This window comes from Macaca mulatta, chromosome 12 (genome assembly GCF_049350105.2).
Source record: "Macaca mulatta isolate MMU2019108-1 chromosome 12, T2T-MMU8v2.0, whole genome shotgun sequence".
Taxonomy (NCBI): domain Eukaryota; kingdom Metazoa; phylum Chordata; class Mammalia; order Primates; family Cercopithecidae; genus Macaca; species Macaca mulatta.
Window position 1 is genome coordinate 124846389 of NC_133417.1, and position 23594 is coordinate 124869982.

The 23594-nt window shown below is 52.1% G+C and overlaps 1 protein-coding gene across 7 annotated transcripts; it reads left to right on the plus strand.

The window, feature by feature from the left end:
* Window positions 1–954: 954 nt before the first annotated feature.
* On the plus strand, window positions 955–23594 carry STK11IP (serine/threonine kinase 11 interacting protein). Of its 7 annotated transcripts, none has more exons than XM_015111156.3 (25): window positions 955–1016; window positions 1184–1360; window positions 4327–4532; window positions 4740–4814; window positions 5088–5183; window positions 5568–5675; window positions 5799–5870; window positions 11530–11656; window positions 11877–11980; window positions 12115–12210; window positions 12401–12442; window positions 12636–12782; window positions 12977–13061; window positions 13968–14351; window positions 14502–14707; window positions 15013–15129; window positions 15279–15456; window positions 17845–18075; window positions 18196–18299; window positions 19358–19455; window positions 20344–20522; window positions 20739–20820; window positions 21055–21125; window positions 21668–21915; window positions 23189–23594. In XM_015111156.3, the coding sequence occupies exons 7-25, from the start codon at window positions 5868–5870 to the stop codon at window positions 23336–23338; spliced, it is 2652 nt and encodes an 883-aa protein (XP_014966642.3). In that variant the 5' UTR covers window positions 955–1016; window positions 1184–1360; window positions 4327–4532; window positions 4740–4814; window positions 5088–5183; window positions 5568–5675; window positions 5799–5867; the 3' UTR covers window positions 23339–23594. The 7 variants fall into 7 exon arrangements, 5 of the variants coding, with proteins under 5 accessions (XP_014966642.3, XP_001105761.3, XP_077813832.1 ...); XM_001105761.5 differs by having other exon boundaries at window positions 1184–1270; XM_077957706.1 differs by having other exon boundaries at window positions 1184–1270; window positions 21725–21915.

The following is a 23594-nucleotide window of genomic DNA, read 5'->3' on the forward strand; positions in this document are numbered from 1 at the left end:
CAAATATTCAAAATATTTGCCATTTCAAGTATTTTGTCTTTAGAAAATAAAATCTTTCAAATCTGGCAACTTGGGATCAAGATGACTATGACCCTATTCCTCCTTTCAACTGGCTTATGATTCATTTTGATTTTCCTCTGTAGAAACGGGGCACTTCATGAAAGAAACTTTCCCTGAAAACCAGGAATTCTGTAAAAGACCTTTTTGCTAATCTAGTTCAGTAGTTGACAATAGCATCTGACGGGGAGCCTGGTGAAAGCTACCATGAGAATTCGGAAGCAGGAAACTTTCGCAGTCCTGGCGCTACTGGTTACTAATTGAACGACCTTCGCAAGTAACCTAGCTTCTGTGAACCTGTTTTCTCATTTTCAAACGCGGTTGAATAACTACTTTTCAACTAGGATGTTATGAAAGGTAATAGGGTAAAGACAAAGGACTAGGTTCGCGTGGAGCCCAGTACTGCTGAAGGAAAGATACACGAGTTTCGAGGGAGACTAAGGAAAAGAAGCAAAGGACCCCAGAGGTGATATCCTTGGTAGCCTCAGCTTTTACACGATCTAAGTCCATCCTACGGCGGACACGCTCTCCTTTCACTGGAAAATGACTGTTTGCTTCGAAATAATTTTTCTCTAACAGAAAGCTCCATTTCTCTAAACTTGGCTTCCCCGCGCAGTTTGCAAACGAGTCAGGGTTTCCTCAATGGCGCGATAGGCTCGCCGAAAGCCAAGCGAGAGTCCCACGCTGCGCAGGGCGGGGGAATAACGGGGACCCAGATACGGGACACTTAGCCCAGGACGCCACCGTACCCACAACCGCGGAGAGACCGCCCCTCCCGAGCCAGCCCCCGCACCGCCCCTTTTCGATTCGTTTGCATGACCTAGGGCGCGGTTTCCGGCGGCAGAGGCGTGTTTTCCGGTCGTCCCTTGGCTAGATTTTCTTCCGGGGAGGGACTTCCTTTCCATCATTGATAGGCGCCGCGCAGCTGAGCTGGTAGGAGGACCAAACGGGGAGGGTCGGTATGTCTGACCAGGGCTTATGTTCCTCCAAAGGGCGGCCAGGAAGATGCTCTTCCTCGCTCTTCTTTCTCGCCTTTTTCTCTGCACGACGCCTCGGTTTGCGTGGACGCCCTGGGCTTTTGGCACTACCGCCCACCTGAGGCTCTTCCGCTTCCTCTTTCCCCCAGGCTCCGCCCCCTAGCGTCCCGTGGCCATGACGACCGCTCAGCGGGACTCCCTGGTGTGGAAGCTCGCGGGGCTGCTGCGGGAGTCCGGTGAGTGGACTTCCGGTTGAGCTGGGCCTCGGACGAGGTGGGGGTGGTGCCTTCTGGAGACATGCCCTGAGAGTCACGGAGTTACGACTGGTAGGGTCACCAGGTGTCAGAGTTCAATTTCTTTACTATTTCCAGATTTGTTCGCCCTTACAGGGGGCCTTTGCCTGTGATAGCCCAAACCCTAGCCGTCCTTTGAGGCCAAACTCCGGTATCCCTCCCTCCGTGCCTTCTCTGACACTGTCAGAAGGAAGTGATCGTTACCTGACTGAAAGCTCCTCAGGACCAGGGACTGATATCGATCATAATCATTGTCGTGTAGCAAGATACTAAGTACAGTAGATGGAAGCACGAGATTTGGAGTCGGACCCACCTGGGTTGGAATATCAACCCTCTTTCAAACTTGCCAAACTGTTTCCTGAGGCTCAGTTTTCCTCACGCATTGCCATAATGATTGTACTTAACAGTTGTGGGGATTCGTTGTAATTCATGTATTTAGTACAATGCCTGCAAGTATAGTAACTGCTTACAGTTGGGAGCTATTGTTATTGTAATGACTTCCCTGGTTGTTGGCACTGTGCCTGGGCACAGTGGAGCCACAGTAGTTGTTGAGTACTTGGTTGGCATTAATTGTGGTAGAAAAAGCCTTAGCTTTGAGATCAAATAGGAGAAGTAACTTCCTGCCAATTATATGATCTCAATCAAGATTTTTCACTTTTTTGAACCTCAATTTTCATATCTGTAAGATGGGGGTTAACAGTGCTCTTTGGGAGATTCTGAGAAAGTTTGAATGAGATATCAAAGTCATCTGGTACATACTACAGTTAATGGTAGCTGTCCTCCATCACTCCATGCTCCCATTGATGATATCTGTGGAAACTCTCTTTCTAGCAGCTTTCTTTTCTTTCTTTTCTTCTTTTCGAGACAGAGTCTTGCTGTGTCACCTAGGCTGGAGTGCAGTGGCGCAATCTCAGCTCACTGCAACCTCCACCTCCCGGGATCAAGTGATTCTCCTGCCTCAGCCGCCTGAGTAGCTGGGACTACAGGTGTGCACCACCATGACCGGCTAATTTTTGTATTTTTAGTAGACACGGGGTTTCACCATGTTGGCCAGGTTGGTCTTGAACTCCTGACCTCAAGTGATTAACCTGCCTTGGCCTCCCAAAGTGCTAGGATTAAAGTCGTGAGGCACGGCACCTGGCCAGTAGCAGTTTCATTTCCTGGCTTATATTGATAACTTTGCAAATGTCTTATATCCTTCTCTGGGAGGAGACAACTAGGAGGCCCTTTGAGCGTGGGAAGAGTCCTTGAACCATGTCTGTATCCATCCTCAGTGTCTAGTACATACAGAATCCTTCATGTCAGGTTGTAGGACTTGTTAATTTATTCAGCGATGAATGGTGGGTGTGTGAATGTGTGACTACAAGGAGGTAGCAGGAGAAGAGCTTTGTGGCAGCAGAATAGTTTCGTATCTTGATTGCGTGGCTGCAGGAATTTATATAAACAGCATATAGCTATATATACATATTGTACCAACATCAGTGTCTTGATTTTTTTTTTTTTCTTTTGAGACCGAGTCTCGCTCTGTCACCCAGGCTGGAGTGCAGTGATGTGATCTTGGCTCACTGCAACCCCCGCCTCTCAGGTTCAAGTGATTCTTCTGCCTCAGCCTCACGAGTAGCTGGGACTACAGGCGTGTGCCACCATGCCCTGCTAATGTTTGTATTTTTAGGAGAAACAGGGTTTCAGCATATTGGCCAGGCTGGTCTTGAACTCCGGACCTCATGACCCACCTGCTTTGGCCTCCCAAAGTGCTGGGATTACAGGCGTGAGCCACTGTGCCTGCCCTTTTTTTTTTTTTTTTTTTTTTTGAGATGGAGTTTAGCTCTGTCACCCAGGCTGGAGTGCAATGGCTCAATCTCGGCTCAGTGCAACCTCTACCTCCTGGCTTCCAGCTGTTCTCCTGCCTCAGCCCCTCGAGTAGCTGGGATTACAGGTGCGTGTCACCATGCCCAGCTTAGAATATTTGTATTTTTAGTAGAGACGAGGTTAGAGTCCTAGAATAATTTTTTGTATTTTTAGTGGAGATGGGTTTCACCATGTTGGCCAGGTTGGTCCTGAGCTCCTGACCTCAAGTGATTAACCTGCCTTGGCCTCCCAAAGTCCTGGGATTATAGGCCTGGGCCACGGCGCCCAGCTCAGTGTCCTGACTCTGATATTGTACTATAGCTATATAAAATGTAACCGTTAGGGAAAACTGGGTAAAGGATATAGGGGACCTTTCTGTACTGTTTCTGCAACATCTTTTGACTGTATCTATACTTATTATATTTTTTAAGCCAAAAAAAATTCCTTCATGCCTAGCTTGTAGCTGCACTTTTTTAGGTGCAGTGATGAATACCAGGGTGATCAAAAGATGTCCTCAAGGATGAAAGTCTCATTAGAGAGAGCATTTTTAACAGACAGCAGTAACAATGCCTTAGTGCTGTAACGAATAGTTATTCTTTCTATGGCATACTTTTTAGTATTGCTTGAAAGTTTCTACAGATGTGCTTTGCAATCAGAAAATGAAATAAAGATAAGACATCCAATTAACTTTTATGTAATAATGAGTGACTGCAATGTGAAAATTCAGCAGTATTACTTCTTGAGGCAGCTTCCTGGAGGAGGCTGGTCTCAAGCTGGGTGGTGGAAGGGGGTGTTTCAGAACATGAGAGAACTGTGAACCAAGTTGGCTGTATTTCCAGCACTGTCAGTAGATGAAGCTCTTTTGAGCAGAAGGTGAAAGAAAATTTGGAAGAGTTGGTTGGAGTTGTGTAGCCAAGCAGTCTCATTAGGCTGAATGAAATCGTAGGACTTTTTTTTTTTTTTTTTTTTTTTTGAAGATGAGGGGAGCCATTGAATGCTTTTGAGCTGTGAAGGAGATAGAAAATTTGATCCTGCAATAGAACATCTACAATATGGATTGGAGTGGGTATATTTTGGCATAGCAGAGTCTTAGAATAAAGGGAAACATCTTTTCACTGTGTCTTCCCTCCTGTCTGCCCCTCTTTCTGCAGGGGATGTGGTCCTGTCTGGCTGTAGCACCCTGAGCCTGCTCACTCCCACACTGCAACAGCTGAACCATGTATTTGAGCTGCACCTGGGGCCGTGGGGCCCTGGCCAGACAGGCTTTGTGGCTCTGCCCTCCCATCCTGCTGACTCTCCTGTCATCCTTCAGCTTCAGTTTCTCTTCGATGTGCTGCAGAAAACGCTTTCACTCAAGGTTCTGGGTGTGGGGAAGGGGCAGGATGTGCAAGGAGCCCAAGAGAATGATGGACGTTGGGGGTAGGGTAGGGGTGCGAAAGTCTGCACTGCCAGGATCCAGAGGGTGTCAGAGGTACCAGTGGTTGTGCTAAGAAAGGAATGTTGAGGACAGGGAGATCTGCTGTGCCTCAGTAAATGGAGTTATTTATTTATTTTTTTTCTTCAGCTGGTCCATGTTCCTGGTCCTGGCCCCCCAGGGCCCATCAAGATTTTCCCCTTCAAATCCCTTCGGCACCTGGAGGTATGGGGACACGGGGGGATGTTGGTGCACAGCACCCAACTTGAGGCCGCCCCTGGGGATAGGAAAGAGAAGGGCCTCTTTGGTGAGGAGGCCAGGCCTGAGTATACCCATTGCTCTTCAGTAATGTGATATCCACTGTCTTTCCATTTACTGCTTCCCTAAACCATAGCTGGGCTTTGTGGTCTTCTCCCTCCTCCCAACTAGGAGATATGGGGATGAGGTCTTTGTCTTCTGTGGGGTTCTGCCTTCCTCCCTCCCCTTTCCTTGTCCCAGCTCCGAGGTGTTCCCCTTCACTCTCTGCATGGCCTCCGAGGCATCTACTCCCAGCTGGAGACCCTGATTTGCAGCAGGAGCCTCCAGACATTAGAGGTAAGGAGGGTGAGGGGTGAGCTCAGACGCCTCATCCTGAGAGACGTAGAGGACCGAGCTCTGATATTCTTCCCTCTCTGCAGCTCTCCCTGCCTCCTGCTTCCTGCTAGACAGTGTCCTCCCTCCCTCTCTGTGTTCCCGCAGCACTCAGTACCTGCCCATATATTTACAGTCGTACCTACCGTATTACATTACATATTCTAGTGTCTACCTTCCCACTCTCCCCACAGTGAGTTCTTGGGTCAGGGACCTGGGCTTTAAGCCTGTATCTTCAGATGGAGTTCAGTGTATAAAAAATGAATGAGTGACTGGGTGGTAGAGCTTGGCCTTGGCATGGGGAGGAGGGGGAGAGTGGGGTAATGAAGCACCCATCCGCCCACTCAGGAGCTCCTCTCAGCCTGCGGTGGTGACTTCTGCTCTGCCCTCCCTTGGCTGGCTCTGCTTTCTGCCAACTTCAGCTACAATGCACTGACCGCCTTAGACAGCTCCCTGGTGAGTGCCTTGAGAGGGTTTCGAGGAAGGGCAAGGCCAGGCCTTTGGGGAGGAGGACCAGCTGGTTGACCAGATAGTATTGTAGTGAACATCGATTCTCTGCCTCTTTCCCATCTCTCTCAGCGCCTCTTGTCAGCTCTGCGTTTCTTGAACCTAAGCCACAATCAAGTCCAGGACTGCCAGGGATTCCTGATGGTGAGTATGGGCAGTCTGGCAGCTGGTACACCATGGGTCTTTGATTGCTCTGTTCTCACTCTCTCTCCTTGACCGGCTTTTACTCCCACCTTGCTCTTGCCATGAGGGTGGAGCTGCATTCTGGGAGATAGCACTGCTTAGGCACTAGCATCAGACAAACCAGAGTTCAAATCTCAACTTCTAATACCTGTACAACTTGGAGCAAGTTAGTTACCTCTTGGTTTCTTTACCTGTAAAATAGAAATCACAAGAGTGCCTGCTTTTTTTTTTTTTTTTTTGAGATGGAGTCTTGCTCTGTCACCCAGGTTGGAGTGCAATGGTGCAATCTCAGCTCACTGCAACCTCTGCCCCTGGGTTCAAGCAATTCTCTTGCCTCAGCCTCCCAAGTAGCTGGGACTACAGGCACGTGCCGCCACACCTGGCTAATTTTTATATTTTTAGTAGAGACAGGGTTTCATCATGTTGGTCAGGCTGGTCTTGAACTGCTGACCTCAGGTGATTCACCCACCTCGGCCTCCCAAAGTGCTGGGATTACAGGTGTGAGCCACCACGCCTGGCCAAATACCTGCTTGTATAGTATTAAAATGATTGTGAAGAAGTACCTGATGTTGCTTAGTCTAGTGCCTAACTCAGAAACTGGCCGCTTTTGTGATCATGACGAAGAACCTTTCTTCTGGGTCCTCCCATCCACCTGTCAGAGATAAAGCCGAGCTAGTTAAAGTGGTAAGGACAGATTTTTATCAGTGATAAACTATTGCAGCGGGGAGGAGGGTGCAACGTAAACTGAACGCCACTTTAATTTGTGCAGAGGTGACTGGGCATTTTAAAAGGAGAGCGAGGGAATAGGAAGGGGAACTGTGAGGGTTTGAGCAGAGTAAGGGAAGTGGAAATGTACAAAAAGCAGAAGTGGAGGTTGGACCACATGAAGCCCTTCTGGGTTTGCTAAAAGTTAGGCTTCTACCTTCCCACAAAGACTGGGAGACGGGAGCCCTGTCATCAGGTGTTGGCTGGAACAAATGGGAAATTCTTTTGGCAGCCTTGACTTTTCCCAGGCAGGAACTTAAGGGGGCTAAAGTCGCCATTCTAGGGATGTATCCATATGTTAGAACTTTGCTGTTTTTGTTAAAGTTTTTTACTGTGGGGGTTGGAGGAGTCAAAAAAATCCTTTGTGTTGAATTTTGTTGAACTTGTGCTAAACAAGTCTGCAGTTCTTAACAGGCCGAAGTTGAGGCCTAGTCAAAAAGAAGGCCCAGAGGAGCCCAAGTAGGGTTTGATCAAGGTGAGAATCTTTGTCAGTCCCTCCTCTAATTCGAGGAAAGAAGAGACACTCCGCCTTCCCCCGAACAATATAAATCCTTTTCTTCCTTGATCACTTCCTTTTGTTCACTAAAAACCAACTGAGCCATTCGTTGGTACTTGGTAGGAGATGAGTTTTGCTGGATGGTGCGAGTGACCGGGCATTTAATGGTAGACATTTCTATGGAAACAAAAAGGAAAACAAAGATGAATGGTTGAAAGAGACTGTAAATCCATTTTCTGAGTCCAGAGGGCAGCCAGTTGAGATTTCTAGATGTTGAGCTCTATGTTTCTTTAGCTGGTGGAATGAGGATAGCGGTGGCAACTGATGGCTTTCTTGGTTTGTAGTTTGAATGTTTGTGGTGACGGCATAGACAGTGTTGCAGTCATGCTTATTTCCCTGAACAGAGTCTGGAAGATACAGGAGTGTCAGTGGACTTTCTTTTTTTCTTTTCTTTTTTTTTTTTATGAGATGGAGTTTTGCTCTTGTTGCCCAGGCTGGAGTGCAATGGCGTGATCTCGGTTCACCGTCACCTCCGCCTCCTGGGTTCAAGCAATTCTCCTGCCTTAGCCTCCCGAGTAGCGTCTACCACCACACCCAGCTAATTTTGTATTTTTACAAATAAAAGTGAAAGATGGGGTTACAAGTAAAGATGGGGTTTCTCCATGTTGGTCAGGCTGGTCTCAAATTCCTGACCTCAGGTAATCTGCCTGCCTTGGCCTTCCAAAGTGTTGGGATTATAGGCGTGAGCCACCGCACCCGGCCTCAGTGGACTTTCTAAGAGGCTCATATCACAGTAGCTCCAGGCATGTAGGTTATCCACACGTGATCTGTAGATGATGTATCTTTTGAAGTTCATATCACCTAGTCCAACTTTAGCTCATAGGGCTTTTGTTAAGATCCTGGGGGAGGCCTGGCGCAGTGGCTTATGCCTGTAATCCCAGCTCTTTGGGAGGCCAAGGTGGGTGGATCGTCTGAGTTTGGGAGTTCGAGACCAGCCTGACGCCAACATGGAGAAACCGCATTTCTACAAAAATGCAAAATTGGCCAGGTATGGTGGTGCATGCCTGTAATCCCAGCTACTTGGGAAGGCTGAGGCAGGAGAATTGCTTGAGCCCGGGGAGCAGAGGTTGCAGTGAGCAGAGGTCACGCCATTGCACTCCAGCCTGGGCAACGGGAGTGAAACTACGTCTCAAGAAAAAAAAAAAAAGATCCTTGGGGGAAAGGGCAGCTATAAGTCACCTAAAATTCCACTAAGGATCTGGGCACTCAGGTTTTAGTTCTCAGTGATGCCAAGTTGGGAGGAAGAAAATTGGAAATGTTAGTTTAGAAAATTGCAGCCAAATAATGAAGAAAACGAGAAGAATTGAGACTTTGGTAAGGGCTGATGTGTAGGATAGCAGGACCCATTCCAGTTGACAGGTAGATAATACAACTTCAAAGAAAATGAACAGGACTAGAATCTGGTAACCCATAAGGATGTATTAATAGTTTTTTCATTAAAGCAGATTTCTCTAAGGTCACTCCCCTTTTGATTAAAGACAGTGAAAGTAGGATGATTCTTTTTTACAGAATAAGTCTGATCCTGTTAGATCTGGTCTGCTTATTTACATAAGTGTAGTAAGAAAGGTAATTGACCACAGAGGCCCTTTTTAAGTTTGCTTTCCTGGAACTTTTTATAAGGACTCTCAGACTGGACTTTTAAACCCTCTCGAGGTTAGGAAGCTAAGAACGTGCCATCAGACTTCACGTAGAGTACCTATAGATTTGTGAATTCTTCTCTTCTTAACGTCTCCAAAATATCCTAAGATTCCTGGGCCTGCCAGGATCTAGCCTTTGCCACTAATTTGTAAGTCTGGGAACCCTGTAAGCCAAGTGGCAGGCTGGTTTTTCCAAGAGGGCTTTGTAAGCATTGGCTCCGTGGAGTCAGCTTTCGTTCCTTAAAACTGTCTGGCCGTATCTGATTTTATGCATTATTTTAAAACATGACATTCCAGTTATATTTTAAAAGTCCAGTCAAAGCCTCGTTATATAATCAATTTTCCCCATTATGTCCTGTTACAAGGAGGGCTGACCCTACTGAACCTGTGAAAATAACCATATTGCCACGTAAATAAGAATGCCCAATGGGAGTTCCTGAATTCTGGAGGGATCAGGCATGGAGAAAAGATAAATGCTTCATATATATTTTTTATAAAAGTATAATTTACTAAACTGTTTCATGTGTTAGATCACATAAAAGAAAAGGGAAAGAGGTTCCTTATATCCGGAAAATAGGACATTCAAGAACCAACAGTATTTTAAACAAAAGCCATTAAAACTATACTCATTCTTTACCAGTTCATTCAGTTTTATGTAGTCAATTCTTATTGTGCTTGATCTTGGGTTAGCAGTGTTATAAATCCATCAGCTCTTTCATTAGAGTTTTGGAAATTCTGACTTGGTCCAGTGGTATGATATCAAAGTTGTTTAAGCAATACCACCAAAAGCCTTTGCCCTGAAGGACCTAGCATAGTCCTTTTCTATGAGTCTCTGCAGCAGTCTCTTTTTGTTGAAGGTGAGTACTCTGGGCTGTAGCCGATTGTAAGAACTTTTAGGAAGCAGGGTAAAACAGTAACTCTGTGGATGATAAGAGTTAAATGGTCTGTTTCCATGAGTTGTTTTTTTTTTTTTTTTTTAAACCCTCAGTTGGTTGCTTTTGAAGGTCTCTGAGTCCCTTGAGACCCCCAGTAGGGGCAGAGGACCTAAATTTTGAGTGACTGTAGGGAGTTGAGGGTCTGGAATATGAAGGGAACGGTCTAGCAGGGTGAGTAGGGGTGAAGAAGGAGGGGACTTGAAGGGGAACCTGTCAGGGGTTCCTTCAGGAGCTGAAGGAAAGAGGAAAGGTGGGAGAAGGAGGAAAGGGGAGCAGAGGTGATGCGAATAGGGGCTCTTAGAGGAGCCAGACTGGGGAGATCTTAAGTTTCCCAAATAAGCCGTTGAAGTTCCAGATTATCCTTAGTAGAGTGTTGCGAACAGGAAAGGAAATGGACAGAGTTAGTGCCGTAGTGGTGACATATACTGTGTAGTCAGCAGTGGTTTGAGAAGAGGGTTTCAGTTGACTGTGAAGTCCATGGGAGGAGCAGGATCAAGGAGGGAAAACAGAGAGGACTCAAAACACAGCCATGAAGTACTTTTAGCCCAGGAGTCAGGGAGTGAATTCTTGCTTGAAACAGAGTGAGGAAGAACTTCCAGCCTAGGAGGTGCCTTTCACACAAAGCTTGGGACTCTAACCAAGCTTCGTGAGTGTACTTGGAATCATGAGAGTCAAAAGCTTCCTCACTGTGCTTCAGTGGATGTTTGTCACAGGCACTGGGCTGGGAGTCAGACTCACTGATGAATCCCCATTGATCAGTCAGGAGCGAAGGCAAAGGCATCAAAAGTGTGCAGCTTGGGGTCCCAAGTGAGAAGGCTGGGGGTGTCTGACGATGAATCTGACCCAATTCAAGTCATGACACTAGGTGGCTGTCATGGATGATGCTGGACACTAGATTTTAATCAGTAATAAACAATTGCAGTAGTGAAGAGGGTCGAGTGTAGTCTATTTTTGTGCAGGGGTCACTGGGTATTTTATTTTATTTTATGTATTTTTTCGAGATGGAGTCTTGCTCTGTCACCCAGGCTGGAGTGCAGTGGTGCCTGCGGGTTCAAGTGATTCTCGTGCCTCAGCCTCCCAAGTAGCTGGGATTACAGGCGCGCGCCACCACGCCCAGCTAATTTTTGTATTTTTAGTAGAGATGGGGTTTCACCATGTTGGCCAGGCTAGTCTCGAACTTCTGGCCTCAAGTGATCCGCCCTCTTTGGCCTCCCAGAGTGCTGGGATTACCGGCGTGAGCCACTGCGCCTGGCCGATTGGGCATTTTAAAAGGTGGGGGAATGGGCAGGGGAATGGTAGGGCCTTGAGCAGAGCTGGGAAAGTGGAAATAAGGTTGGTCCACGTGAAACCCATCTGGGTTTGCTAACTAACTGGCACTTATCAAAATAAGGCCCTTACCCTTTTACAGAGACTGGGAGATGGGGCCCTATCTTTAGGAGCTGGCTGAAACAAATGGGAAATTCTTTTGGCAGCTTTGACTTTTCCCAGGCAGGAACTTAAGGGGGTTGGAGTCACCATGCTCAAGATGTGACCTTGAACTATTAGGAACAGTGCTGGTGTTGTTCAAGTCTTTTAACGTGGGAGTAGGGGTGGATGAAATCATTTGTGCCGAGCGTGTGCAGTTTTATATAGGCCGAGGTTGAGGCCTAGTCTAGAAGAGATCTCAGAGGACCCTGACTAGAGTTTGGTCAACAAGAGAATCTTTTTCACCCCTGTACCCCTGCCAGGATTTGTGTGAACTCCACCATCTGGACATCTCCTATAATCGCTTGCATTTGGTGCCAAGAATGGGACCCTCAGGGGCTGCTCTGGGGATCCTGATACTGCGAGGCAACGAGCTTCGGAGCCTGCATGGTGAGTGGGGGTGTGTGATGGGGCAAGCACGGAGGGGAAGGGGGAGAGTGAGGTTCGGGCTGGCCTGGGTACCATGTGCCTCTAGAGCCTTGAGAGGGCTTGTGGGGAGTGCAGGGGTGCTCCGGCTGGTCTTTCTGTGCACCCTCCCCGAGTGCATGTACCACACTCACCTGCGTGTACTCATCTGCGTGCCCTTCCTTCCTTCTTGCCCCCATCCCAGGCCTGGAGCAGCTGAGGAATCTGCGGCACCTGGATTTGGCATACAACCTACTAGAAGGACATAGGGAGCTGTCGCCACTGTGGCTGCTGACTGAGCTCCGCAAGGTGAGATGACAGTGCATCAGGGGCCTGAGAGCCACCCTTGCAGCCACCCCCCTATGCTGGTTTGGTCAGTGCCTTCTTCACACAGGGAGGGCCAGGCCCCAGGCCCTCCTCATTCTCCGCTTCCTGCCCTTCAGCTCTACCTGGAGGGGAACCCTCTTTGGTTCCACCCTGCGCACCGAGTGGCCACTGCCCAGTACTTGTCACCTCGGGCGAGGGAGGCTGCTACTGGCGTGAGTGATCGTCCTATGTCCACTCTGCTTCCTCTTTCCTGCCCAGTCCTCCCCTACCTTGCACCGTCTTGCCATCCCTGGGTGAGGGGCCGAGGACCTGGACCCTGCTTACTGTGTTGTCAATACCTGGAACTCAGCAGGATGGACCCCACCACATACTCCCTTCCCCACCCTTTTTGTCTTTGCTCAGTTCCTTCTCGATGGCAAGGTCTTGTTGCTGACAGATTCTCAGGTCGGTGTGGTCAGGGGGCGAGGACTGTTGGGGAAGACATGAAGGGAGGGCCCTGGGGAGAGAACACAGGGCTGGCTGGTGACAGGGTCTTCCTGGTCAGTGGAAAGTAGGGTCCTGCCTTTTGGCTGGCTTGGGCAAGGCAGAGGTGCTCCCAGTCTCCATCCTTTCTCTCCTTCCTGTTGTCAAATACCAGACTCACACATCCTTGGGGCTCAGCCCCACGGGCCCACCTTTGCCCTGGCCAGTGGGGAGTACTCCTGAAACCTCAGGTGGCCCTGACCTGAGTGACAGCCTCTCCTCGGGGGGTGTTTTGGCCCAGGCCCCACTTCATAAGGTTAAGGTAAGCAGCGTCCTCCGCTGCCTCATGCCTGGGGTGGGGTGTCTCTCTGGGGACTCTGGGCTGCAGTGGGCAGGGAATGGTAGGAACTGTGCTTGCACGTGGTCGGGGTTTCTTTGATAGGTTGGATGGCCAGCCGTGGATGGCAGGGCTGGAGGCTTGGCTTTCACAGAACTTCTTCCCTCCACTAACCTCAGAGCCGAGTCCGTGTAAGGCGGGCAAGCATCTCTGAACCCAGTGATACGGACCCGGAGCCCCGAACTCTGAAACCCCCTCCAGCTGGTAAGTCAGCTTCACCCCACTAACTCTCTCGTCCACGTCCAGCTCACTCTGATTTTTAAGTTACGGTGAAGGTGTGCTGGAAGAAATGTTATTTTTTGTTGGTAGAGTATTATAGAGGGCTTCTTAGTTTTTCTTCTTTTCTTTTAGTTTAGAGAAAGGAGAAGACTGCTTCTGGGAGCATTTTGAAAACTTTTTGAGGAACATTAATTTTGTGGGGTGTCAAGAGATCATGTAGGCCAGGTGCAGTGGCTTACATCGGTAATCCCAGCACTTTGGGAGGCCGAGGTGGGAGGATTGCCTGAGCCCAGGAGTTTGAGACCAGCTTGGGCAACACAGAGAGACGCCCATTTCTCCAAAAAAATTTTTAAATTAGCCTGACATGGTGATGTGCACCTGTAGTCCTATCTGCCTGGGAAGCTGAGGCAGGAGGATCGCTAGAGCCTGATAGTTCAAGGTTTCAGTGAGCTGTGATTGTGCCACTGCACTGTAACCTGGTGACCGAATAAGACCCCATCTCTTAAAAAAACTAAAACCCAAAACCAAAAGAAAATATATATGTATATATATATATATATATAAAAGGATTGTGGCCAGAGAAGTTTGGGAAATGTGAGGTTGAAGAGAAATAGATGTGTTCGCTGCAGGCCGTCTCAGGACCTTTAGGATGCTGTCATGCATGCTGAGTCTCCAGAAGCAGCATAGGATGTGCAGCTTGGATTGCACTTGACCACAGTGTTCCATAGGACACACTTCAGTACATGCCGCGGAGGGGACACCTGTAGCCTCCCCTGCCCCTGTCCCCATACACAGTCCATTGCCCCCTCATTGCTGAGGAGCACCATTGAAGGATTTGGGGCCATCTGTGTGGGGTGGGCTTGCTCAGCTCTGGGTTCCCCTCCTGCCCAGGATGGTTCGTGCAGCAGCACCGGGAGCTGGAGCTCATGAGCAGCTTCCGGGAACGGTTTGGCCGCAACTGGCTGCAGTACAGGAGTCACCTGGAGGCCTCTGGAAACCCTCTGCCGGCCACCCCCACCTCTCCTGCCCCCAGCACACCTCTAGCCAGCTCCCAGGGCCCTGACACTACACCCAGACCTCCACCCCTGCAGGAGGAAGCCAGAGGCCCCCGGGAGTCACCACAAAAAATGTCAGAGGAGGTCAGGGCAGAGCCACAGGAGGAGGAGGAGGAGAAGGAAAGGGAGGAGGAGGAGAAGGAGGGGGAGATGGTGGAACAGGGAGAAGAGGAGGCAGGAGAGGAGGAAGAAGAGGAGCAGGACCAGAAGGAAGTGGAAGGTGAGCCCTCTGTGGGCTGGGGCGAGCTGGGGCCAGCGGCCGTTGGGATGTTTGTGCGTAGTGGGGCCTGGTGGGTGGAGGGCCAGTGCGGGGGAGGGCGGCGTGTGGGTACTTTCCCTCCCTGCAGGGCTTCTCTCGGTCTCTCCACAGCGGAGCTCTGTCGCCCCATGTTGGTGTGTCCCCTGGAGGGGCCTGAGGGCATGCGGGGCAGGGAATGCTTTCTCAGGGTCACTTCTGCCCACCTGTTTGAGGTGGAACTCCAAGCAGCTCGCACCCTGGAGCGACTGGAGCTCCAGAGTCTGGAGGCTGCTGAGATAGAGCCAGAGGCCCAGGCCCAGAGATCACCTGGGCCCACGGTGAGTTGGGGGCGGCAGGGCACTGAAGGAGCCAGCTATGGGCACATGGCTGTTGTGTGCCCTGCACTGGGCTGGGCATTTCCCACAGTCTCTCCTTGGCACTAGGAGTCGAGGAGGGGAGCCTCAGAGGTTGCAAGTGCTTGGGAGGCTGGGCTGAGGAGCAGGGATTCTGTGCTCGAGCTTGGACGTCAGCACAGGCCTTTAACAGGCTCCAGAGCTCCTGCCGTCCTCCACGCTCTCAGCATCCCTCATCCCTCTGATCACTGCTCCTGCTGATTTTCACCCAGTCCCCCTCTTCTGCGCAGGGCTCAGATCTGCTCCCTGGAGCCCCCGTCCTCAGTCTGCGCTTCTCCTACATCTGCCCTGACCGGCAGTTGCGTCGCTATTTGGTGCTGGAGCCTGATGCCCACGCAGCTGTCCAGGTGATGGGGCCTAGAGTAGGGGCCCAGGAGGCTGTGGGGATTAAGAGAGCCAGAGGGGAGCGGCAGCAGGCCTGAGGGCCAGGGGCCTGTGAGAGGTGTCCCTCTGGGGTCCGCCTGCTCACAGCTGCCTCTGATCCACCCTCTGTCAGGAGCTGCTTGCTGTGTTGACCCCAGTCACCAATGTGGCTCGGGAACAGCTTGGGGAGGCCAGGGACCTCCTGCTGGGTAGATTCCAGTGTCTACGCTGTGGCCATGAGTTCAAGCCAGAGGAGCCCAGGCTGGGATTGGACAGTGAGGAAGGCTGGAGGCCTCTGTTCCAAAAGACAGGTATAAGGCCTGCCCTTGACCTCTCTGCCCACACGCCTCCCCTGTTGCAGGGAAAGTGGCTCTGTGTAGGGGAGTGTGAAGGGGGAGCCCCAGGGAGAAGGGGCTAGAGTGGAGACCAGTTGTTCTGCCTGGAGGAAAAAGAAAACCGCCTGCCTGCTGCATTTACAAAAAGGAAAACAGAAAAAAAGAAGAAACTATATCCTGCTTTTTTTGTTTTTTTTTTTCTTTTAACTCTAAAAGTCAGGAAATGCAATCTCTGTAACTGTGCTTGAACTCATTATTTTTTCATAACTTGAAACCTTGATTGTGTTGGGTTTTTTTTTGGCTGATATTTCAGACACTACATAAAACCTGACGAGCCCTCACGCAGTATTGGATGGTGGTGCTGCACCTGCCAGCAAGTGTAGCTGTTGAGTGACATGCTCGGGGAGTTGGCTTGGTTTGTCCTTCCCGGCTGACCTTGGAAGCTACATAATGTCCTGTGGCATTTCTTCATGCGCTAATCCTTAAAACAAGAATTGTTTCCATTGTAGACCGGTCAGAAAGTACTATCTTTAAAGAATACATTGAAGAAGAAATAAATATTCTTGATAACAGCTATGTGGAAATGCCAGAATTTTATTAGCCAGTTTTCTCTTCTTGGTGGCAGCTGGAGCAGGGGTTTACATTTTATTCAGAAAATGGAGCCCTGCTCTGTTCCCCACTGTGAACTAGCCTGGGCATGCAGCCTTAGCGACACAGTGCAAACAAACACAGCCGCCAGCCCCTCCCGGACCCTGGCTCTACACCATGAGTCGCTGTGGACTCGGGAGCCTCTTCCATGATGGTGTTTTTTTTTTTTTTTTTTTTTTTTTTTGAGACGGAGTCTCGCTCTGTCGCCCAGGCTGGAGTGCAGTGGCCGGATCTCAGCTCATTGCAAGCTCCGCCTCCTGGGTTTACGCCATTCTCCTGCCTCAGCCTCCCGAGTAGCTGGGACTACAGGCGCCCGCCACCTCGCCCGGCTAGTTTTTTGTATTTTTTTTAGTAGAGACGGGGTTTCACCGTGTTAGCCAGGATGGTCTCGATCTCCTGACCTCGTGATCCGCCCGTCTTGGCCTCCCAAAGTGCTGGGATTACAGGCTTGAGCCACCACGCCCGGCCCATGATGGTGTTATTAATGAACGCTACTGTGGGCTCTGTTCTCCTTTCATTTTTTTTTTTTTTTGAGATGGGGTCTCGCTCTGTCACCCAGGCTGGAGTGCAGTGGCGCGACTGCGGTTCACTGCAAGCTCCGCCTCCTGGGTTCACGCCATTCTCCTGCCTCAGCCTCCCGAGTAGCTGGGACTACAGGCGCCCGCCACCACGCCCAGCTAATTTTTTGCATTTTTAGTAGAGACGGAGTTTCACGGTGTTAGCCAGGATGGTCTCAATCTCCTGACCTCGTGATCCGCCCGCCTCCCAAAGTGCTGGGATTACAGGCATGTGCCACCGTGCCTGGCCAACTGTTCTTTCATTTGCACCTCAGTTACCTCCTCTGAACAAAGAAGGGAATGAACTCACCCCATGGTGCTGTTACGCTATTTAAATGTGACAGTAAGGCACCAAGCAGAGGGCCTGGCACAACACAAAGGTCCCCTGTAAATGGTAGCTGCTGCCGTTGCCCCAAGCTATATGGTCCTGGGCAGCGTGTGTAAAGGATTTAATCTTTTCTTTACTCGTTGCAAAATGGGATAGGGAGAGTTTCTCTGGTAATGAAATGTGATCATACTGGCATGGGAGCTAGCACACGCCCAGCACAGTGCAGCTGCTCAGAGTGCTGCGTCTCTCATTGCTGATCCGTGTCCTGATTCCTTCCCAGCTTCCTGACACTAAGGATGAGTATAAGATAGACTCTATTGTCATCCCTAATTTATAGATGAGGAACCAGGTTCATAGAGCTTAGATGACTTGCCCATGATTACAGAGCCATTAATTGATGGAGCCTAGAATTGGACCCAAATATGGCAAGAGAGTTCTCTCTGTCTTTCGAGACCTGTTGATTTTGGTCTTTCAGACGTTGCTAGGAGAGCCCTGAAGTAACTTGATCAGCCCAAGTCTGTAGGAGGGCGTAAGAGCAGGGCCTGGTTGTATTTGACCCAGTCAGAGAGGGCCTAGAGTTAGAAGGTAGAGTGCACTTTGAGGAGGTTGTGGGCCAGGGTTAGCTCATCCCTCCCTGGGTTGGGGAGTGATCAGTCGGCAGCTGTACTGGGAGAGAGGGAGCTGGTGGGCTGGGGTGCGGTAGTTGTGTATGAAGCTGGAGACTTGGGCTCAGGGAAGACCTGAGAGTGGGAAAGGAACATCAAGAGCATGGTGGGAGTTGTGGCACTTTGTGGGGGAGGCTCACGGGGACCGTGTCCATCTTCCCTCCAGAATCTCCTGCTGTGTGTCCTAATTGTGGTAGTGACCACGTGGTTCTCCTGACTGTGTCCGGGGGAACCCCCAACAGGGAGCAGAAACAGGGAGAGCAGTCTCTGGCTCCCTCTCCGTCTGCCAGCCCTGTCTGCCACCCTCCTGGCCATGGTGACCACCATGACAGGGCCAAGAACAGCCCACCTCAGGCACTGAGCACCCGTGACCACAGTAGTTGGAGCCTCAGTCCCCGTGAGTATAGGCAAAACAAGACATAGATGGGTTTGGGGAAGGGAAGGGACACTGATGGGGAGGTGGAGATGGAGCCCAGGGGCTGCCACGGGCAGGCTGATGTCCCCTCATGGCCCTCAGCCCCTGAGCGCTGCGGCCTCCGCTCTGTGGACCACCGACTCCGGCTCTTCCTGGATGTTGAGGTGCTCAGCGAGGCCCAGGAGGAGTTCCAGTGCTGCCTCAAGGTCTGTGCTCCCTGACACTGCCTATGCCCCCAGCTGGCCAGGGTGCCCACTCGTTTCCATCATAGCCAACTGAGTCAGATCACTCTGGAGTCACCTGTTGCTGGCTTCTGGTTTCAACCCCAGCAGCTGCTTGCTGTGTGGCCGTGGACCCATTCCTTGGCATTTGAGTCCCAGTTGTTGCCCATCTGCAATGGAGATAGCCATGCCTCCCTGACACACAGGAGTGCATCAGAGGTCGTGTTGAAGCTGCCCAGCCCCTGGCACTCATCAGTGGGGCCTTCTAGTAGTATTATAAACCCATGATGTTATTAGGCCTTTGTTGTGCACTTTTTGTGCTAGACACTGAGGATCTACAGATCCATCTTGCCCTTGATCTTACAGTCTGGTGTGAGAAGTTCACAATGATTGTGTAATATGCAAGTGCTGTAATCGGGCTAAGGCCCTAGAAGGGGTATCTAGTCCAGCTTGAGTGGGTCAAGGAGTCTTCCTGGGAGGTGATGTCTAAGCTAAGTCTTGAAGGATAAGGAGTAGGGAGGAAAAGAATGTATTAGGTAAAGGAAGCAGCAAATGCATGGAGGCCCGAGACTGTCACCGGTAGGGGGAGCTGCCCAGGATGAAGGCATCTGGATGTGCAGGGTGAGGGGCAGGGGTCCTGAGAGGACTCTGGTGGGCTGGCAGGGGCCAGGTCAGGAGCTGCCTCCTGTGTCCGCCAAGGAGTTTGGACTTGGTCTTGAGGGCCACCGGGAGCCACTGAAGGATTTGAAATGGGGCAGTGATGGTCAGTTTTGTGCCTTAGAACAGTTAGTCTGGTGGAGCGTGGAGCGGGTGAGGTGACAGGCAGGGAAGCCAGCTGCCGACACTCTGAGCGAGCAGGGGCTGCAAGGCAGAGAGCGATGGTGGATGAAGAGGCTGTCGAGTGTCAGGGAAGCTCCATAGACTGCTGGGTGGGCAGTGGGAAGGTCAGGCCGAGGGTGCTGTCACCAGGAACTCGGCTTTCAGTCTGGCCCCACCTCCCCAGACCTCCCATCAGGTGTCTCACCAACTTCCTCTTCCCCCAGGTGCCAGTGGCATTGGCAGGCCACACCGGGGAGTTCATGTGCCTTGTGGTTGTGTCTGACCACAGGCTGTACCTGTTGAAGGTGACTGGGGAGATGCGGTGAGCGAGGGGGGAGATGCGGTGAGCGAGGGGGGAGATGGGGCAAGTGAAGGGGGAGATGGGGCGAGCGAGGGGGGGAGATGGGGCGAGTGAGGCGGGGAGATGGGGTGAGCGAGGGGGTAGATGGGGCCAGCGGGGGGAGATGGGGTGAGTGAGGGGGGGAGATGGGGTGAGGGGGAAGATGGGGTGAGTGGAGGGGGAGATGGGATAAGCGAGGTGGGCGATGGTGTGAATGAGGGGGAGATGGGGTGTGCAAGGCAGGGAGATGGGGTGTGCAAGGCGGGGAGATGGGGTGATGAGCGAGGTGGGGAGATGGGGTGATGAGTGAGGGGGGAGATGGGGTGAGTTGGGGGAAGATGGGGTGATGAGCAAGGCGGGGAGATGGGGTGATGAGTGAGGGGGGAGATGGGGTGAGCAAGGCGGGGAGATGGGGTGATGAGCGAGGCGGGGAGATGGGGTGAGTGAGGGGGGAGATGGGGTGAGTGTGGGGGAAGATGGGGTGATGAGCGAGGTGGGGAGATGGGGTGATGAGTGAGGGGGGAGATGGGGTGAGTGTAGGGGGAAATGGGGTGATGAGTGAGGGGGGAGATGGGGTGTGCAAGGCGGGGAGATGGGGTGATGAGCGAGGCGGGGAGATGGGGTGATGAGCGAGGCGGGGAGATGGGGTGAATGAGGGGGAGATGGGGTGAGTAAGGGGGAGATGGGGTGAGTGGTGGGGGAGATGGGGTGATGAGTGAGGGGGAGATGGGGTGAGTGACGGGGGAGATGGAAATGCGGTAAGTGCACGGGGGTGATGCAGTGAGTGAGGCGGGTGCAGCCAGGGCAGGGCTTCCCTGGGACTCTCACTCCACCCTCACTCTTCTCCATCGCTCTGTCCTCTCTCCACAGTGAGCCTCCAGCTAGCTGGCTGCAGCTGACCCTGGCCGTTCCCCTGCAAGATCTGAGTGGCATAGAGCTGGGCCTGGCAGGCCAGAGCCTGCAGCTGGAGTGGGCAGCTGGGGCGGGCCGCTGTGTGCTGCTGCCCCGAGATGCCAGGCGTTGCCGGGCCTTCCTAGAGGAGCTCCTTGGTGAGGGGGGAAGGGAAGGCAGGAGGGTGGGCAGGGTCCTGGGGCCGAGCTCCCCACCTGGTGCTCAGTAGCGGAGACAGAGAGGGAACAGGACTTGTCCCTTGTAGAAGTTTCTCAAATCCAGAAATGTGGAGAACAGAAAGGGATTGAGAGGTGGTGAGTTTAGGCTGGAGGAGAGCAGAGCCTTCTAAAGTTCCCTGGCCTGGCTCTGTCTAGATGTCTTGCAGTCTCTGCCCCCTGCCTGGAGGAACTGTGTCAGTGCCACAGAGGAGGAGGTCACCCCCCAGCACCGGCTCTGGTGAGTCGATAGGAGGCAGAGGCTGGGGTTGCTGCTCAATCCTCTTTTTCACAGAGCACCAGACATGGCCCTGTGCTGAGTAGGTCCTGGGCAGCCACCTGTCCTCATGCCATGCCCCCCATGGGCCCCTAACGCCTCCTCCCAATGCCCTGCAAGTCTTTCTTCCCACTCCCCTCCCTCCAAGTCCTTCCCACCCCCTAGCGGATCTTCCTGTGCCTGCCATGTTCCCCCTAGGCCATTGCTGGAAAAAGACTCATCCTCGGAGGCTCCCCAGTTCTTCTACCTTCGGGCGTTCCTGGTGGAAGGTGAGGCCTCTGTGCTGCTGATGCTTCCCTGGTCTCTGTACCCCACCTTGTCACAGGCACTGGCCCACGCCCAGCACCCGTACAGTGCCTTCGTAGCCACTGACAGTTCCTGGAACCTGGGCTTCCTCTCACTTGAGAGGATAGCCAAGTAACAGCCTCAGTGTGCCCTGACTCTCTAGGCGGGGTCAGGAGGCCCCCAGGATCCTCAGTTACCCAGAGCCTTTGCTCTCAGGCCCGGGCTTTCTATGAAGTGGAGCAGCGTGGCTGAGTCGGCCCTGCCTCATCAGTCAGAGAGGGCGAGGGCGGAGCCTTGTTTCTGTGTAGGGTGGGTGTGGGACAGTGGAGGGTGGTAGGCCTCAGAGGTGTTCCAGACTAGAGATGCCTGGAGCTTGGGAAAGGGAGGGTCTTGGCCCCAGGGGCACAGGCTGCTTTGTGACCCACCTGAGTGTGGTTCACGCCTCTTCCCAGCAGCACTGGGACGCTGGCCCCAGGAATCTGGGCCCCTCCATGACCTTCCACTCTGGGTGCCTCTTTCCCTACAGGCCCTTCCACCTGCCTTGTATCCCTGTTGCTGACTCCGTCCACCCTGTTCCTGTTAGAGGAGGACGCTGCAGGGCCCCTGGCAGAGCCCCCACCTCCAGCAGCATCTGGCGAAGCCTCTGAGAAGGTGCCTCCCTCCGGGCCGGGCCCTGTTGTGCGTGTCAGGGAGCAGCAGCCACTCAGCAGCCTGAGCTCCATTTTGCTCTACCGCTCAGCCCCTGAGGACTTGCGGCTGCTCTTCTACGATGAGGTGTGTGTGTGTATGTCCAGTGAGAGAGGGAGGGAGGGGAGATGGCGAGCACAGGTTGGGGCCATGAGGGCAGGGTGGGGAATGGGTCTCGGAACCCTGGGCATTGGCGGCAAGATGGCACTTACAGATGAGAGAACACCATCCTGGCTAACACGGTGAAACCCCGTCTCTACTAAAAATACAAAAAATGATTCAGGCGTGGTGGTGCGTGCCTGTAGTCCCAGCTACTTGGAGGCTGAGGCAGGAGAATGGCGTGAACCCAGGAGGCGGAGCTTGCAGTGAGCCGAGATGGTGCCACTGCACTCCAGTCTGGGCGACAAAGCGAGACTCTGTCTCAAAAAAAAAAAACCCAAAAAAACCCAAAAAAAACAAAAAACAGATGAGAGAACTGGTGTTGGAGGAACTGGGGGACTCTGGGCTTGGATGAGCACCAAGTCAGAGAGGGAGGCAGCTGTAGGTGGGGGAGACACCTGGACTGGGAGCCCAGCCATTTATTAGCCGTGAGGCTTTCTTTCTTTTTTTTTTTTTTGAGGCAGAGTCTCACTCTGTCACCCAGGCTGGAGTGCAGTGGGGCGATCTCAGCTCACTGCAAGCTCCGCCTCCTGGGTTTATGCCATTCTCCTGCCTCAGCCTCCCGAATAGCTGGGACTACAGGCGCCCGCCACCTCGCCCGGCTAATTTTTTTTGTATTTTTTAGTGGAGACGGGGTTTCACCGTGTTAGCCAGGATGGTCTCGATCTCCTGACCTCGTGATCCACCCGCCTCGGCCTCCCAAAGTGCTGGGATTACAGGCATGAATCACCGCGCCCAGCCAGCTGTGAGGCTTTCAGTGAGGTTTCCGGCAGCTTTGAGTTGGCACGATTGGGCCGGTTGTATGCCAGCCGTTTGGCCTTTGTGACCACCACCTGGGGAGATACTGTTACTGGTCCTATTTACAGATGAGGAAGCTGAGGCTTGGGGCTGTTAACCAGTTTGCCCAGGCCAAAGTGGTGGAGCCAGGAATTGAATCCACAGTTCCCTGAAATTGTGTCCGCATCTTCTGTACAACAGGGAAGATGAAGGAGACAGGTCCTCTGGAGGCTTTTAGTAAACGTTGACTGGATTCTGTTTACAAAGCTCAGTCAGGATCTTTTATGCGGAGTGACACGGGCCTGGGGGAGGGGTGAGGCACTGAGCCAAGGTGGAGACAGTGAGGCCTTCCTGGAGACCTCCCCTGGGCTCACCCTGATGTGGTCCCCATGAGCCTCGCCTTGCTAACTGCTCGCTCTGCCAGGTGTCCCGGCTGGAGAGCTTCTGGGCACTCCGTGTAGTGTGTCAGGAGCAGCTGACAGCCCTGCTTGCCTGGATCCGGGAACCGTGGGAGGAGCTGTTTTCCATCGGACTCCGGACTGTGATCCAAGAGGCGCTGGCCCTTGACCGATGAGGGTCCCACGCCGACCTTGGCCCTGACCTCAGGAGCCACACTGTAGACATTCCCTCTGCTGGTCTCTGGGTCTGGCTTCCAGGCTCTGGCTGTGGACTTCTTCAGCCTCTGGGTACTAGCCAGTGAGGCACCAAATGACCCAGGGCTTAAGGGAGAGGCGAGAGAATGATCTGGCCTCAGGGGACAGGCCACGTGGTCAGGAGGAATATTTTTCCTGCACTTTTTCTCAGGTATCAATAAAGTTGTTTCCAACTCA